At 44.8% G+C, this 17,924-nt stretch overlaps 1 protein-coding gene across 12 annotated transcripts in view; it reads left to right on the forward strand.

The window, feature by feature from the left end:
• HELZ (helicase with zinc finger) overlaps positions 1-14,511 on the forward strand; it is a 164,638-nt gene extending 150,127 nt beyond the window's left edge. For all 12 annotated transcript variants that reach the window (XM_082370949.1, XM_082370948.1, XM_082370952.1 and 9 more), the window contains one exon: positions 429-14,511. In XM_082370949.1, coding sequence (XP_082227075.1) covers positions 429-763 — 335 coding nt within the window. In that variant the 3' untranslated portion in view covers positions 764-14,511. The remainder of the gene's footprint in view (positions 1-428) is intronic.
• The last annotated feature ends 3,413 nt before the right edge of the window (positions 14,512-17,924 follow it).

The following is a 17,924-nucleotide window of genomic DNA, read 5'->3' on the forward strand; positions in this document are numbered from 1 at the left end:
AGGTGCTGCTGTTTCTTAGGTTAATAATAGAAGCTGTTTTAACCAGAAGTCTGCATATAGAGCTCATTTTTATTTAAGAACCTGTTTGTTCCCATTTTCGAACTGTGAGCAGTTAATATAATAAATACCGAAGTGTACAATTGTACAAGTTAGTTTTTTGAAGCAAACCTTCGGACTTGGCCTTTAGTTTTTATATGTTTCGTTATCGCAGGTCACATAGTTAATTCTTCCTCAAGTGTTTTGAGATGGAGAAGTTCAGTTAGATGTGTTGTGATTGCAGAGTTTTGTGGCAGAAGTTGTCTGTCCTTGTGGCTCTCCTGTCGCTGAGTTCCTGGAGATGAGAACCAGCTGTGACACACTGAGCTAGTGAGATGCCTGAGTGTCGCTGGGCTTGCCCTTAAATCGGTGCTACTCTTCTCTGCTTCTAGCTCCGCCCAAGACCGTCAAACCCCCTGAGGATCATCTGAAGCCTGAAAACCTCGAGGGGTCCAGTTCCTTCAATTACAGTGTCCTGCAGCATCTCGGCCAGTTCCCCCCACTCATGCCCAACAAGCAGATCGCGGAGTCGGCCAACAGCAGCAGCCAGCAGAGCTGTGGAGGCAGCAAGCCCGCCATGTCGTACGCCAGCGCTCTGCGGGCCCCGCCCAAGCCCAGGCCCCCGCCGGAGCAGGCCAAGAAGAGCAGCGACCCTCTGTCTCTGTTCCAGGAACTCAGCCTGGGGAGCTCATCGGGCAGCAATGGCTTTTACTCCTATTTTAAATAATCACTTTTTTTTCCTCCAGGGAGAGTGTTTTCATTTCTGTTTGTATCAGTAGAATTAAGATAGCTGGACTTCACCTATAGATGCACAGTTCCCTTTGTTTTAATATTAAGTATGTTCTCAATTGCTTTGCTGCTAGACTTGCAACTAATTTTTTTTACAGTATATTCCATTATTTTGCATTTTTGACATGAGTCGGAATTTTGACAGCTTTTATGTGGAATAAAAAATATTTTTAAATTTGTGTATTGTTACATATGTTTGCATCAAGCTAGCAGCTAAGAGGTTAATTGTGCAACTATTAAAAAAGGAGAAAAAAAGTTTGTCTAAAATGTATTTAAAAAGAAAAAAAAATTGTAAGTAGCATTTACATTTATTCAGTAATATTACCATACGCTGGGTTTCTGTACCAGAAATGGCCAGTTGATGTACAAATGTATGTTATTTTTGCTTAAATTCATTGAAAATTTTTTAAAAAAAAGGGGGCAGCATCTTCTAAATACTTTAAGTTTTATCAGCTTTTTTTTGGTGACAAGATGCTGCATTCTAAAACTTTTCTAGTTTTAGACTATGTAGATGTGCTGTTGTAATCTCCATCCACCGTAGGATAGAGTTAAAGGCATTCTTTGCAGGTGTATTTCATATGCCACTGTTTTTTGTAACATGAAAAAAACAGTGGCATACTTAATTATATTTTGGACAAGCTACACTTTAAGCTTGTTTTTAATGTTAATTTGATAGTGTGTGTTTTTTTTTTAAACAAATCATGAAGCTGAAAAATTTTTAGGATTGTTGGTGCTTAGTAGACTTGATAACTATTTTAAAAATGCGTGAATTTAGTAAAATCTTCTTTTCCTCACTATGCATGTGTAAATGTTCGTAATCTGGCTTCCCCCCTCTCCAGTGGTATAAAGAGTTGTGCCGCTTTAAGGTTTTTTTTCCCTCCAGTAAAAATTTTGGTACCTTTATTTGATGTTTACATTAAAATGTGACATTATACATGGCAATTCAGATATTTTGCTAACTGTTTTGTTTGAGGAACATCATTAAAGAAGAAATGTTTGTCAAAGATGTATCAAAATTCATCAAAATCTGGGGCAAGAAGCTACCCTTGTTTTCATGTCTTTTGATTCTTCTAAAAGAACCCCACTGAACTTGTACAAAACTATAAAATTTAAACAGCTATCTTAAATATCCTACAGTCTAAACATTGTTTTGAATGAACTTTGGTAAAATCCAAAGAAAAACGTTTACCCTCTTAAAACTCGTGGTCTTGTAACACTTCTGAAGCGACGCATGTCCATATTGTTTTCCTGATCTAGTAGTACTGCTTTTATACTTCAGAGATATCTTGAAACTACAATATAACCTTTTTAAAAAAATAATAAGGTAAGGTTGGGAAGCATTGCAAATCCTGAATGGATCCTGACGATCTGTTCAGAAATAGTGTTTTTTCGGAAGACTTGCCTCTGAGTAGGCCATCCTCTATTTGCGGTCCATTTTTAAAGCAGAGTTGAAACGTGGAGGGCAAAGAAAAGCGTCTACAACGGGAGTTTAGTTGGTGTCGGCCAGCAGTAGTCCCCTGTAAGCCTCAGACAGTTTGGGAGAAGAGAGTGCCTTTAGTTAAAGGCTGTCAAGCTGCAGGACAAATGAAGAGAACCTCTTTTTTTATTCAGTTCTGTCTTTCTGCCCAGAGTGCAGTTCACTTCTCTGTGGCTTCCCGTTACAGGCTGCAGGTCTCTGTGTAAGGCAGCAGATGTAGACGTGTAGACTGCAGACGTGTTAATGGTTAGTATAAATCACAGTTGGAAAACGGAGCCAGCGAGTTACAGCACCTCGTTTTCTCTGTAAGATGTCAGATCACCACATTTAGTGATGTCGGATTTTACTCGACATAGTCACAAGAAAAGAAGAAAAAATTTTGCCATATAGCTGTGTATTTCTAACTCTGTGACAAAACTCAAGATACAGCCCAAATGAAAATGAGATCCCCCTGATGTGAGGATGTCGATGAAAAGTAATGTTCTTGTCAGCGATGATTCTCCTCCCCCGAAAATACACAGGACTGCAACACAAGCCAGGTAAATGGTCGGAAGCACGCTGATCTGACGAAGACAGAACTGTCCCATCAGGGCTGTCAGTTAACCCCTTGTCATAAAGTAATTGCCTAATCATCTGTTTTCCGTACTTGAACCTTTAAAAAATACCAGTTTTAAAATTATTTATATTTAAATGTGCCCACCCTACCACCCTTACATATTGATGGAAGCTTTGGGTAAGGAAGCTGTTACACTGTTGTGACTTCACTGTTCTAAGCAGTTGTTTCTAAAAAAACTAAAAGGAACAGCTACTTCTTAGCCCACTGCTCTGCGGAGAATGTCTGAGTGTCCCTCACTTCCTTACTGTTTCTACAGCCAGTCGAGGATTCGAATGCCGTTTCCATCTCCGCTTTACTTAATGCCGTCTTTCCAACTGTGCTTTACATGTAATGTATACATAATAATACCTTGTAACGGTTTTGAGAAAGTCTTACTGCAAGAATCATTGCAAGTTTCCATTGAAATGAGGCGTGGCTTCTGAGTACCATTCATCCTGTTGGATATTACTTGGGTAATGTTAGCAAGTGCCCACGAATCAGACTTAAAAAACAACTTACAGTTGGCCCTCCGTATCTACGGGTTCCATGCCCACCGATTCAGCAAAGCATGGATCAAAGATATTTAAAAAAAAAAAAAAAAATTCCAGAAAGTTCCAAAAAGGAGAGCTTGAATTTGCCATATGCTGGCAACTATTTGCATAACATTTATATTGAATTAGGTATCATAAGTAATCTAGAGATGATTTAAAGTATATGGGAGGATGTGTGAAAGTTATATGCGAATGCTACGTCATTTTATATAAGGGACTTGAGCATCCTCGGGTTTTGGTAGTCCTGGGGGTCCTGGAACAGATCCCTTGCAGACACCGAGGGGAGACTATGTTTTATATACTAGGTCCAACCTTAGAGTTCAGATGGAACTTTTTTTTTTAAAGCTTGATGTTAGCTCTGGGATAATACCAAGTATCACCAACTTCCTTTTCTTCCAAAACATATTTCTTCTAAGTGAGGTTAGTTGTTCACATGATGTCTTTCTACTTCTTTGTTCTTTGTTATCACTCTGAAGTTTCCTTTATCTTGCCAGAACTATTTTTTTATTCATTTTACTTTTTAATTTCAGTGCTACTGAGATTTTCTTTTTTTACCTTAAAGAAATTATTTTGGGTGATAGAATTTGTAGAGTTTTCATGCTTAATTTTTTTTCCCTATCTAAAAATGAATTTCTGTTAAGATTTGAATGAGCCTCATTCAGTGTAACATGGATATTTTCTGGTGGGTTTTTCAAAGGGGTTTTGCTTGCCATTTGGCATGTGCTTTGCCAATTGTTAGAGTAGAGCTTTGTTTTTGATTAATCAGCAGTTAATTATTGACCATTTAAACAACATGACTTTCATTTTCCCTTCCTCAGACAGATATGCTTTCTCTCCAGGTCATTTTGTATGTGTGAAATAATAAACTGCTTTGTGTGGTTTTTTTCATCAGAGGTTCTAGAATAAGTTTGAGTTTGGTGTGAACATCAATTGGTCTTTTCAGTTCAAAGAACTGCAGAATAAGTAAAATAATCAGAATTCCCACTGAATAAGTATTACCTAATTAAACATAGCGATCTCCAAGACCTATTTGTGAAAATAGTTTCCTTTTTTATGGTGGCATTGAAATTGCTGAGAAAGTAACTGAATTCCCTAACTTGAGATAATTAAGATATAGTATTATCTTGCTCTGGTATAGTCGATCTTACATGTTTAATATTTTCCACGTATATACATTTCAAGGGCAAAGCTATAAACATATAGGAATGTATCTCTAGCGACCTGCGCTGGAGAGAGTCACCTTGCCTAAGAGCCAGGGTGTGAAAACCAATTTCAAGATAAATTTCAGATTTCAGCTATTGTTACTAAGAAAATTAAATTTACTGAAATCGCCATTTTAAGAAGAGACACCTGTTATCCTTAGATAGAATTGTTTCCTACTGGAGTTGTTTTTAAAAAGAGAACCCAGAAAAAGCCTATAAAAATACAAGATTAAAACTTTAAATGTATTGCAAGATACAAATTGCTACCTTAAATGTTACTTAGGCGCTCTGGTTTTTCTTCTAGCTCCACAAAGGTAGTACTTTGTCTTTTATGATTTACCAGACGTTGTTTCTTGCTAACCATCCCTTTAACTATTGAGAAACCCTCAATTTCTACCACCACCCTTATGTGCGCTCCTAAATCTCAAAGGATATGTCTTAATGGATCTGATTGTTCACTCCACTTTTTGCCACCTGACCCACACACTATTGAGCAATTAGAAATGACGGATAATGTTCTAACCATGATTTCTTGTTCAGAATATCAGCTAGTGACGTCCGCCACATACTATAAAGGCAACAGGAAAGAGTAAGTGGCACGTTAGTCTTCAGAGTACTCGTGATACTAGGTTTCTCCAGTTCTCCATCTACTTGGGGTTGGATATTTATTTGCTGAGGTTTCACTCTAAAGCTGCTAAATTCACACTACTTTCATACCTGTTTAATTAGCAATTTCAAGACCATTGTTATAAGGAGTGAATCAATCTTACTGACATTTAACATTCTCTTAAAACATTCAGGAAGTGGCATTGTTATTACTTTAAATTAGAATCTGAGATTAAACAGATTACAAAAAATTTTAATGTAACATTTAAATTTTTTGAAATGTTTGAAAATATCTACTTTGGAATAAACTTTAAGGAAACAGTCACAGGAGCTTCTAAATTTTTCTGAAGGGAGGTACCTAACAGAAAAGAATATAGACTTAGTAATGTGAACTGTGGTTAAATCCTAAACCCAGTTATACAGTATTAGTCTAAAGCTTCAAAAACTGGAGTGTTAAGAAAATCCAGAGACATTCATATACTTACAGCTTCAGTAATGTATTAGACCAGACTTTATTTGCAATTTGTTCAACAGAGAGATTTTATTTTGATACGAATATTAAGCATAAAGCATAGTAAGTTTTATATAATTCTATAAGTTCATTAAACAATATTACGGAATTTTCATTATATTCTTTGGGAGTCTTTTTAGCTGTTTCTACATCTCATATATGAGGTGTCTTCTGTATTTTATTTTGCATACTAGCATGTGACTGCCTGCCTTAGAACTATGTATAGGAGGGGAAACCAATATTACTTAAAAATTTTTTTTTGATGTTTTGAAATAAATTTCATCATTAGTTCTTTTTTTTTTTTTTTTTTTTTTTTTTGATGTTTGAGCAGTTGAGGGGAAGGGGCAAATTCCATAGGTTTCAACACAGAATAGAAGGAGTATCTGTTTACAAATATGTCCTGTTTTAAGATATGCAAAGTTTGAGCAGGATAGAGCTAGTGGATCTCGAACCTTAGCCAGCGTCAGAACTACCTGGAGGCCTTGTTGAAGTCCAGGCTGCTGGACCTGCCCCCCAGTTTCTGATTCCAGGCTGGAGCCTGACCGTCTGTGTTTCCAGCAGGTTCCCAGGCAGCACTGATGCTGCTGGCCCAGGTACCACACTTTGAGAACCGCGGGTCTAGAGAAAGTCTGAGGGTCTTTTCAGTCATGCATTTATTTACTCAGTGTACAGAACTGATCTCTTGAGACGTTTTTATAATTCTGATGCCGTGAGGGGGACGTTCATGGAGAAAGACCTCTGTGGAGCGCCGGGTCCTTTGGGGGGCGGCCACCACCACTCCCCCCCGCCCCCTCAGCGCTCACCCGGTTGAGGTCTGTGCCGCTTTTCCACGTTACGGGGCAGGAGCGCTCTCATTTGTAGGGTGAGTTTGCTTTTGTGTACACTGCAGCCTGGGCTTTGGTCTGGAAGCTGTGCATTTGCTTGGAGCGCTTAGCGTCAATCTCCTCCTGAGGACTGTGGAAGGAAGCCATCCGACTGTCACGAGAATGCACTTTGCGTTTATCGAGGCCCTAAGTACCGGAGGCCCCGTCCTAAGATGGCAGTGACCTGAAGCATGGAAAACGATAGATTATCCCCAAATGATGTAGTCGTAGTTTTTAAGTTTTGGGGGATGAGGGAGGTGAGGGCAAAGGATTTGCTTTTCAAATTATGTGTTTCTCAGGTTAACAAAGTTATTTTGGATTCTCTGCCATGCCGGTAGGTGTTAGGGGAGCCTGAATTGTTGTATATGGCAGAAGATTGATAATTGTCTCTGATTACTTTGCTACCTTTAAAAAAAATCTATATATGTTTGCAAAAAGAGTCTAGAGGAATCTACCACCTACACAGCATGAGTTATTCATAAACCATAGGTGCACATGTATGAGCAAGTTATTTTTGAGAAAGAAACTGCCTACAATATAATAAACCTACAGGTCTTTGGATATTTTAAAATTCGCGTGCTGTTGTTGTTGTTAATATTCCCCCTGGAGTGCAGCTTGAGGGGTATTGGTCTCTGCCTCTGGTTTCTTGTTTGGCTTTGAATTTACCGAGACACTAGAAAGAAAAGAAATTATTTTTAAGGTAATAGATTCTAGAATGACTTAGATGTAGACCGTATGATAAGCATCATAGGACACACAGCTTTGGAATTCTTAAAACCCAGCACTTCCTCCTTGAAAGGCAAGATAACCTTTGGTGGGACTGTTTGTATGTTCAGCACAGGTTACTTTATCCAAGTCCAACTCATAGGGAGCTTCGGTTTGTTTATTCTTTGCACGATGCCTTGGATGTGAAGACGTCTCCGTCTTTCAGCTGGTCACAGGGCTCTTTTGTCCAGGATGAAGTCCTGACGTGTCAGTTACACCTGACTGTCTCTCAGCCTGCCCCCCCCCACCCCATACAGAGCAAGAGTCTTGGATTTTTTCATGTCCAGACCATGCCTGCTTCCTATAAACCCGTGTGAGTGACATTGTACTGTATCCACTTTCTGTGCCAGTCATCCCACCCGATTCTTTGAAACCCATGAAGGTACTGGTTAAGTGTAGTGGTTGTATCCTAGGTAAATCTGGTGATTAAAATACCTCTCCTCTCAATTATAAAGGTAATGGGTTTTGCATTTTATTAAAGGGTTCTGTCATTAGTGACACAGGTTTTGTTTTTGTTTTTGTTTTTTTAATGCTTCAAGAATACAGTTCTTATCTAAACTTGTTCAGCTAACTTCATGCAATCACTTGGCAAATTCATACTGGGTCTTATTTTGGCAAGCCTTCCAAAGGAAGGTTACATAAAACTGAGATGATCAGTTTCCATCTCTTAAAAGTACCAGTTGTACAGCCATCTAATAATCATAATTTATGGCAAAATTATAACAAAATTATTATTTTTTTCTTTGCAGTTAATGATACCTCATCTGAGAGTTCTAATACCTAAAGAGTTTATGCTTAAAAGTAAAAATGACTTTGTACCATAAAATAACCCCAAAGCCACTCTCTAGGGTTTTTATTTTCTTCCTTTTTTGTCATTTTCTTTTTTAACTTCGTTTTGGAATTACTTTAGTCGCTTTGGTTCCTTAGAACAAGTTTTCGATTTGGAGGTCTATAATTCCTACCTTGTGATCATTGTCTCAGTGAAGTTCTTTTGTTTTACAAGATTCATGGTAACACAAAATGTATTTTACTGCTACAACTAAAATGTATTTATAATAAAATGCCTTTTTAATAATTTGGAGATCTGTTTGTTATGTGTGAACCACAATCCTCTGCTTCCTTTTAAGAGCAAAGGTCTGACAGAAGTTAAGCACAGCACTTTGATTTTATTCATGATATTAATCAGTAAAACCAGCTAAAGTAACAGAACTCAACATTAATTTGTAAAATTGTGACTCTATAGTTTCCAGAAATTTGCAACTTTACTTGTATCTCTGAACTTCAGCAGAAGCAAAGGCCTAAAGGCTTCAAGTGTTACCTGAAAGTTTAAAGATCATCAGTGATCAGTGAGAAAATGAGCCCTTTTCAAATTGTCATTCAACGTGGTTCTTAGGAATTAGAAGTAGTGATCATGAATTAGTCTTAACAAGTCACTTGTTGATGCTGGGCTTGTGGAGCCCAGAATTCAGTTCAGAACTTGTAAACCTAGTTGGTATCAATATGTTATGAGGGTGTAATAATACACTTCACAGGGGTGCACGACGTGCATTACTGCCTCCCCACCCCTGCCCCTCCCCTCCAGATGCCGGCGGTGCAGAAAATTGCCCTGAGTCAGGGTCTTGTTTTTGTTGGGGAAATAATTCTTTGCATCTGCCATGATACGATTTTGAGAAGCATTAGCAGGTCAAAGGATGCTTTGTGTGCCTGGCTCTTTTATTTTTAGCACCCCGTCAATGTGGCACCGTAAGTCTAACTTGAATATTGTGTGTGGGCAGTCAGCCTTTCCTAGGGACAATTTCTAATTCTTACTCATTGCAGTGAGTCAGTTTTTAAGCTAGGTATCTTGCTTTCTTTGACTTGATCTGATACAACATAAATCGTCTCTGGATTTTGGAAAGAAACACACTTCTTTACAGATAAACCAAATGGCTTTGGAGGACCCCCTGGAATGCCGTGTGCTCGACAGGAAGTGAGCAAAGCCCCGTCATCAGTGGGAAAATGCAAATAGGACCGTCTCAGGTGTTAATTCCTATGCATTATTTGAAGCCTCTGAAGCATTTTTCTGAGAATGATGTTAGTGTGCAAGTTATTGGGAAAATGTAATTTCATCAAAACTTCAAGGCGGGAACTGTACGTAGTGCAGGTCAGGCATGAGAATGGAAGGTTGGCCTCGTGGAGGGGGTGCTGGAATGGAGACTTGCTGGCACTCAGCTTGGTTAAACTGGAACATTCTGATGCCGCTGTGGTACCGGAGCTGAAGAGCCCTGGGTCTGTAATGGGCTCTGCCACTTGATTCACACAGTGGTACTGTCCTAATGAACCACTTCCCAAATGGACGGACATCCTCTCTTCGGACGTGAAGACCCCATCTCGATTGCATAGCCTCAGTTCCAGTTCATCCTACCAACTGCAGCCCGAGTTACCTTTCTGAAACGGATCCGATGGTGCCACTCTTCCCGAGAAGCCCTCGGTGGTTGCCCATCGCACCCTAAGTTTCTTAGCTGCACTTTGGAGACACCCCCGTGTCTTATTCCTGAGCACTGCACAAAGCCCTAAATCAGACAGCTTGCCATTCCTCGCCTGGACGAACCCTTGACCTTCTTGCTTCTCTACTTTGTTTGGAGCACGCCCTTCAGCCCTCAGACCCCCCAGATCTACTTTGGGGAGTGTTAGTTGTTATTCAAGGCTCTGTAAATTCCACCTCCCATGCTCCCCAGTTGGAATTAGTTCCCTTATCTCTGTGCCTCCATAATGGGCTTATATCTATGTTAGCACAGTTTTTATATTAGAATTAGGAGTTTGTGAGCTTCTGGGTGACAGAGATCTTGTCCTAAGACCCCAAAACCTACAGCACTGGCTCTGTAGTTTTTACAGAGCAGGCCCTCGAATGCCTGCCGAACTGGCTCAGAGGGTTTGATTGAGAGAAGAACTTCAGGACACTCTCCGCTCCCCATGGATGCCCTTTGCCACTGTGGTGTGGCCAGATGATAACCGTGGGCAGGAGCGATGGCCTGGGGTGCAGGAGTGAGCTGTCCTGTGCAGTCACATCCCCGCCTGCTCCGCTCTGCTCTCTGAGCGATGACAAGCATTGGCATTCACCAGGTATCGCTGTTAGAAGCCTTGGTTTGACAGCTTCACCATGGTTACGTCAGTTTGGTGGATGCCGCCTGCTTCAGCGTATCCCCGTCTGTAGGCACATTCCTACATGCAGGCTTCTGGGAGAGTGATGGAAGTCCCCTTTGTCTGAAGCTCTGGTTGATTTTACATCCACAGAGGGAGATAATTAGGTTGAAGAGGAGCTGCAGTTGCAAAGTCTGTGGTATTACCCCATTCTTAGCTCATTAAAACAGATGCTCTGCAAATTTATTTGAACCATCGTTTCGGGAAACTGCACAGCTAGTTCCTGAGAAGAAAGGGCGCTAATTAGACGATGGGGTGAACCATCCGAGAGCTCTGGAAAGCGGGCGTGGCTGACTGGCCGGCCGCGTGGCTCCCACTCTGGGCCCCTCTGCAGAGGGAAACAGAGGAGAATGTGGTTCGGTGCTCTTTGCTCACTAATTGAACAGAAATGTAATCGGAGGCCTCAGCTGACAAGCCCTCCTGCTGCAAGTGGACGCCAAAAGGGAAGGGCCTGGAGTCTGGGGAGTGGCTGTCTTGCCTCTGGGCCTGCTCGTCAAGCCCACCTGCTGTTAGGTCTTCTGTCCGTTTGGAACCCAGACATGCACGTGTTTCTACAAAGCTAAAGAGAAGTGGGTGCTCTCGGCTGAGGGTCCTCTTGGAAGAGAAAGTTTTGAGGATTCAGTCCTCTTCACCTGGTGACTGGGCTTAGAGGGAGTGGTGACCTGGGACCAAAGCAACAGGGAGCTATTGGCAGGTGTGTTAGTAAACAGGCTTTACCTGAGGAATCAAATCTCCCTGTGACTCGAGAGGCCTTCTAAGACCCAGATAATTCCTACTGGGTTGGTTCTGTTAACAGGGTGGGAGAGACACTATTTTGAAAAATATTTGTGATCTAGTGTCGTTAAAGGTAATTTTGAATCATCCAGCAAAGCCCTTGTGGAAAGCCGTCTGTTCTTTTTTTTCTTTTTAACTGAAATACAGTTGATTTACAATATCGTGTTAGTTTCAGGTGTACGGCAGAAACCTGTCCGTTCTTAAGGGCCGACGTGCTCCAGCTCAGAAAACCATCTCACCCAGGGATACGCAGCCGTGCGCTCCGCCGTAGGGAACACAGGGGCTCGGGCCGAGCGCGGGACCCCTGAGGCCAGGGAACCAGATCCCGAACGAGCTCTAGAGGCCTTCTTACTGCACTTCCTGCTGCGTCTTTGCAGCACCTTTGCACGCACTCCTGCCGGCCCTTTCCTAGTTCACGCACTTGTCCGACGTACCAACACATCCCGAGGGCGCTGTAGGCCGTACGCTGTGCAGAGCGTGCGACTGGGCTGGGGAAGGTTCTAGCTGCGGGAGGGTTCAGAGGAAAATATAATCCAGCGAGGCAGGCAGGCACAGGGAGCCGCACAGAACGGGGTGAGAACTGGGAGAATCAGCACAGTGTTACGGGCACAAGAAGGAAGAAAGCACAGATTTTGCACGGCGTGGCTGGAGCATGTGTCACCTCGTGATGTCCGAGCTGGGTCCTGGGGAATAAGGAGGACTCCGGCAGCTTCAGAAACGGGGCGGGCCACATGCGGCCGAGGAACCCACCTAAATCGCACAGCACTTACGCCTTACTTTCACATCACCCACGATTGAACTCTCAGCGCCCGAGGGACCATCCCTGGGTTTTGTCCAGGACCAGCTCGTGTCCTGGTTTAGCACAGTGCTTCGCACACACTGTTGTATTTAGTGGGGTAGACAGGATAATGGTTCCCGAGGATGTCCACAGCCTAACCCCTGGAAAAAGGGACTCGGCAGATGTGATTAAGCTAAGGATCTTGAGACGGGAGCTTAGCCTGGATTATCTGGATGGACCCAGTGTTATCACAAGGGTCCTTCTAAGAGGGAAGCCGGACAATCAAAGTCAGAGAAGTGGGAGCTGTGGTGAGGGAGCCACAGACCAAGGACAGTGGGTGGTCTCAGAATAGGAACCGGACACGCTCAGTGGGCGTGCATTTGCTTAAGTGATGGACACCCCCTGTGGGAGAGACGTGAGCCGGCTCAGCGTGTTTGGGAAGCCACGTCCTCCGGGGCGGCCAGTGCTCAGGGCACAAGTGGCAGAGAGAGGGCAGGAGAGCCGGGCCTCGCGGTGGCAGGGGCACAAGATGTGGATCGGCAAGTCGTCCCAGAAGTGGAATCTGTGAGGCGTGCCCAGGAGCCAAAGAAACCACAGGGCTTCTCGGCGTGGGGGTGAGGGGATGCAGGGCCATCGAAATGAGGGCGCAAGAAAGGGAGGGCAGGTTAGGGTGCAGGTCCCTGCGGGAAGCACCGCGGTACCCCAGCACTGACACCGGCACAGAGGCGGCCTGGACACAGGCGGGGACCATGGCCCCAGGCAGCCGACAGCCTGGAAGGGAGTGAAACTTCTCAGGAGTTGTATTGTGAGCTGAGAAGGTCAAAGGCAAAAACCTTGGAAACATGCAGGTTTAAGGGGCAGGTGGCAGAATGACTACGGTAGAAAGGGCCAGGACAAAGGGAGAATTCAGGGAATCTTAGGGAGGAAGCGGAAGCAGAGGCCCGAAGTACAAACTCCCACAGAAAGGAGTTGTAGGGTGCCACTGGCAACGGAGGGGTCCCTGGTGACCTTCAGGAGGGCCCGTTCCATGGCGTGGGGCATGAGAACCAGCGTGTGGCTCGGGAAGTGAACGCAAAGTCAGGCGGGGGGGGGCACGAGGCGTGGAGAAGGATCGTGGTTTCAAGACTCTTGTCGGTTGACGGTTGACGGGAGATGAAAGACCAGGCGGCAGCTCTGAAGGAAGGGACACTTACTCCCCTACCTGAGGCTTTCTGGCTACTTCCCTGCCTGTAGCCTCTGGCCCTTAGCGTCTCTCATGCGCATCTCTGTTCGTTTGCCTTTATCATAGCACTTCCCCCTCAGACACCTTCCCTGGCCTTCCATGAGACAAGCAATGTAAACTTTAAGGCTGTCTTTCTTTCTTGAACTCTGACAGTTTGGACTGCTTCCCTGGATGGAACTAGGAGGAGCTTAAAGACCACCTAATGGTTAAACGACTGTCAGCTGTTTCCAAAATGTTAAGCAGCAGTTTTCTTTTTTCTAACAAAGTCCTATGTTAGAACCTAAATTTCTCAGCCCAAAATATGTAAAATACAAAATATATATTTTTACTTTTATAAATTTATTTAGTAAACACATTCTGTAACAGCTTCTTGTAAAATCAATTTGTAAGGGCAATGGTGATATTTTGAGGAACACAAATATTGGAAAACGGAGTTTATGAAAGACAGATGCAGTCTGACATCTAAATCTAACACTAATTTATTTTCTCTGCTTTCGTTGGGCAATGTGAGCAAACATTGTGATTTATAAAGATAAACAGTAGTATATCTGCCTGCACCATTGTGTCTGAGCAGACATGCACAGGCCTGAATTTTCCAAAGACCAATGCAGAACTGACAATCCTAATCCATGAAACACAGACAAGAAGTCGAAACGTATGCAGAGAAATGGCTGAAGAAACTTTGTTTTAAGGCCTCCTCGGGAGAAAATTACAGCACAAGTTTCAACTCTTTGCAGGTCTTTAATATACACACCAGAGTGATGCGCATAACACAGGTAAAAGCCACGTTGGGTTTTGTTCCAGTCAGAATAAACTGGAGGGGCTTCCCTGGTGACGCAGTGGTTGAGAATCCGCCTGCCAATGCAGGGAACACGGGTTCCAGCCCTGGTCCGGGAGGATCCCACATGCCGCAGAGCAAATAAGCCTGTGCGCCACAACTACTGAGCCTGTGCTCTAGAGCCCGTGAGCCACAACTACTGAGCCCATGTGCCACAACTACTGAAGCCCGTGCACCTAGAGCCCGTGCTCCGCAGCAAGAGAAGCCACCGCAATGAGAAGCCCGCGCACTGCAATGAAGAGTAGCCCCTGCTCGCCGCAACTAGAGAAAGCCTGCGTGCAGCAACGAAGACCCAACGCAGCCAAAAATAAATAAATAAATAAATTGATTAAAAAAAAAAAAAAAGAATAAACTGGAGTCCAATATCTGCACAGCTCACAGGGAACCTCCGGGAACCCTTGGTCTCTCCAGAAAACTGGGACCTGGCGAGACTGACTCATATTAGCCAGCAAGACGGCTAACAGCTCAGCTTCTGGAAGGAAGCAGACAGGAGCCTGGCTCTCCTTCTTTCCTCTGCTGTGTGCCTCTAGGTTAGCTACTCAGCCTTGCTGAGTCTCAGTTTGTTCATCTGTTGAATGGGAATAAAAGCGAACACACGGCTGTTGCGAGGCTTAGGAGAGAGAACACATGTCAAGCGCTCAGCCAGGTCAAAGGCCGTCTTACCATTTCACGTGTGTTTCATGGCGAATTTTAAAATGTGAGATTTATGTTTCCCGAGGTATGGGACCACTTCGTGCATCTCCTGGTATTAACAGACACAGAGAACGGCAGAAGTGGAGGGAGCGTAACGATGAGTTAGTCTAACACATGCTCTGGTCTCGCAGGAGTTTGTTAACGTTTACAAGTGAGGGAACTTAGGCCCAGAGCAGGTTGACAGCGGCCCTAGTCTGGATTCTGCCTACCACAGCCCCTACTATGTGCAGGCAGCACATAGTAGGGCCTCGAGATGAGGGCGACTGAGGGGACACCTGAGCCCAGGAGACCCTGGCTCAGCGCCCTGGTCGGTTCAGATGGGACGCAGCCCCGTTCGTCTTTCCTCCACAGCAAACCCTGCATGCGTCCCCCAGAGCAACTTATTTCCCGTCCTCCCTCCTCTCCATCCTTTCAGGTGCCTAGTGTGCGCCGGGCCTGGGGTCAGCAGTGGATAAGCTTTCCGCCCTGTGCTGCAAGCGGACCCTGAATGAGGAAATGACAAGAGTGACGACTGTCAACCGGAGCCTGTGCCGTCCTGAGCGCGTCTCAGCACGCTTTACAGGCCGCCGTTTCTGGTCGTGAGACGCCTTCTAACTACTTGAAGAAAGTAAGAGGGAGAGAAGCTTCCGTCAACCAACTTGGTGGTTGGTTCCCTTTCCTCATTTTCCTCCACCTTAAATGGAGAGGATCATACGCTGCCACCTCCCTGCCTCTTGGACGTTTCTCGGTAGACTGTGTCCCTGTTTTGTTAGCTTCATTTGGTGCTTGAAGCACGCGCGGGGTCACCCTAAGACCCTCTGTTCAAAGCGCAGTGCAGGTTGGCTTCCAACTGCCTCAGCCTGGCAGGATGGGGCGGGAAAGGACCGGGCGGGAAGGGCGTTAGCTGTTCAAATCAGTGACTTGGATATTTGTTTCGAGCTCTTCAAACTCAGGAGTGAGAACGCTCAGACTGTGCTTGCAGACCAATCCCCCGAACTCCGTTTATCCTGGGGCTACCAGGGCCATTTGTGGGCAAAGCGAGAGGCAGGTTTAAAGCCAAATCAACGAGCGTTTCCAGGAGGTCAGGGCTTTCATAGTCAGGCCAGAAACTTGTCAGGAGCAAAGACAGAAGAAAACAAAGTATCGCTCCTTGTAATGGCAATTACCTTAATGAACTTCCTTCGCCAGGCAGGATCCGTGGCCGGCGTGGCCATGAACCTGCGGCCTCGGTGGCTGCTGCTGCATGAGGCTGCGAAACGGGGGCTGGAGGAGGTCACGGCAGCTGCAGCCCCGTGGCTCGATCGCTTCCACATCGTGGATTCATTCAGACCTCGTCTCTGCTTCAGATCTCTTCTGAAAGCAGGCAGGGTATAAATTAGAAATGAATTGGTAAATAAAATATTTGATCAAAATGGAACAAGTCACACCAGCAGGGGAAATATTGCAGTAGGATGTGATCAGAACCCCTCTTTATTGGGGCAGTCAGGAAACATAGAGGTAACAGAATTGAAATGTTCAATCCCAAGGAGGGATTAATAAGGACCAAACCACTAGGGCAGACCCCATTATGTGTCAGCCAAGGAGAGGGTGCCGTGTCTCTCGGTCCCCCTAGTTACCTGGGCAGAGGCTAAGCGAGGACTGGACAGGCCCCTGGTTACACAGGTGGGCACCAGTTAACCAGATCTTGCGAAGCAATTCCTTCTCAGGTCTTCAGTTTTTCCCTCTGTCCAATGGTCACAGGAGAGGAATCAAAAGGAAGAATCAGTAATATGGATCCAGTCTCTATTTAAAATTTTGATGCTGTCTTCATCCTGGATATTTTGCAATAATTTTGATTTTAAAAACTCCCACATCACCTATCCAAAAGAATGTAAAGCAAGCTCCCAAAGACATATTTGTACATCCACGTTCAGAGCAGCATTATTCACAATAGCCAAGAGGTGGAAGCAACCCACGTGTCCACTGATGCATGAATACGTGAACAAACGTGATGTACCCATACAGTGAAGTATTATTCGGGCTTGAAGAGGAAGGAAATTCTGACACAGGCTACAACATGGATGAACCTCGAGGACATTATGCTAGTTGAAATAAGACAGACACAGAAGAACAAATAGTGTATGATTCCACTCATGTGAGGCACCAGAGTAGTCAAATTCAGAGAAACAGAAAGTAGATGGTGGTTGGGATGGGCGGGGAGCTGTTAAAGGGGACAGAGTTTCTGTCTGGGGGATGAAAAGGGTCACGGGGAGTGGCTGCACGATGACGTGTAACATGACTGAGCTGGGCACTTAAAAATAATTCAGATGGTAGATTTTATGCTGGGTCTGCTTTACCACATTTCTTAAAAAGTCTCACACTTCAATGTTATTTATCTTGACTGAGTTGCTCGTCCTGGCTCCCTTACCTCATGGGATCTGATGAATCTGAAAAAGCTGAGAGAGTGAGAGCGTTACGGAACCTCAGGTTTGATGATTTCGCCGTCCGTGTCCGTGCCCGTCCCGCTTGGCTGCTGCCGGCCCGCCTCCGAGCCCGTGGCGCGGTGTCCGGCGGCGGGCCCGTCGGCAGGGCCCCCGGCCGGGCGCTGCGGTGGAGCCCGGGGACGCCGCGAATCCCGAGCCTGACCCGTCACAGCGTCCTGCCCGGCCAGCGTCGCTGAGCGCGCTGGACACGAAACGACGTCTTCCCTCGTTGGTTTCGTTGATCTCCTCGCTTTTCAGCGCTGGGCTCTGTTCCGCTCTGTCGAGCCGTCCTCTTCCCGCGGCAGAAGCTGGCGCAGACGCGGGGCTGTGTGGTTCCCTGGCTGCAGCCGGCCGGCCCCCCGCATCCGCCCAGCAGCTCCGGGCCTGCGGACACGTCCCGCGAAAGCGCTAGACGCTGGGAAACCAACGTATTCTGCGATGCAGCGGAATAGTCAGTGGATATTCCACGCAGAGTGATTCCGGCTGCTAAAAACACAGCTATCTAGGTGGAGACACAAAGCGCACACCAGTCTAATTCCCCTAAGAGTAATAATAATAATAAAAACAATAATACTGGACCCCAAAAGGGAGTTTGTGGGACGA

Source organism: Balaenoptera borealis, assembly GCF_965194805.1.
Source record: "Balaenoptera borealis genome assembly, chromosome: 20".
Classification (NCBI taxonomy): domain Eukaryota; kingdom Metazoa; phylum Chordata; class Mammalia; order Artiodactyla; family Balaenopteridae; genus Balaenoptera; species Balaenoptera borealis.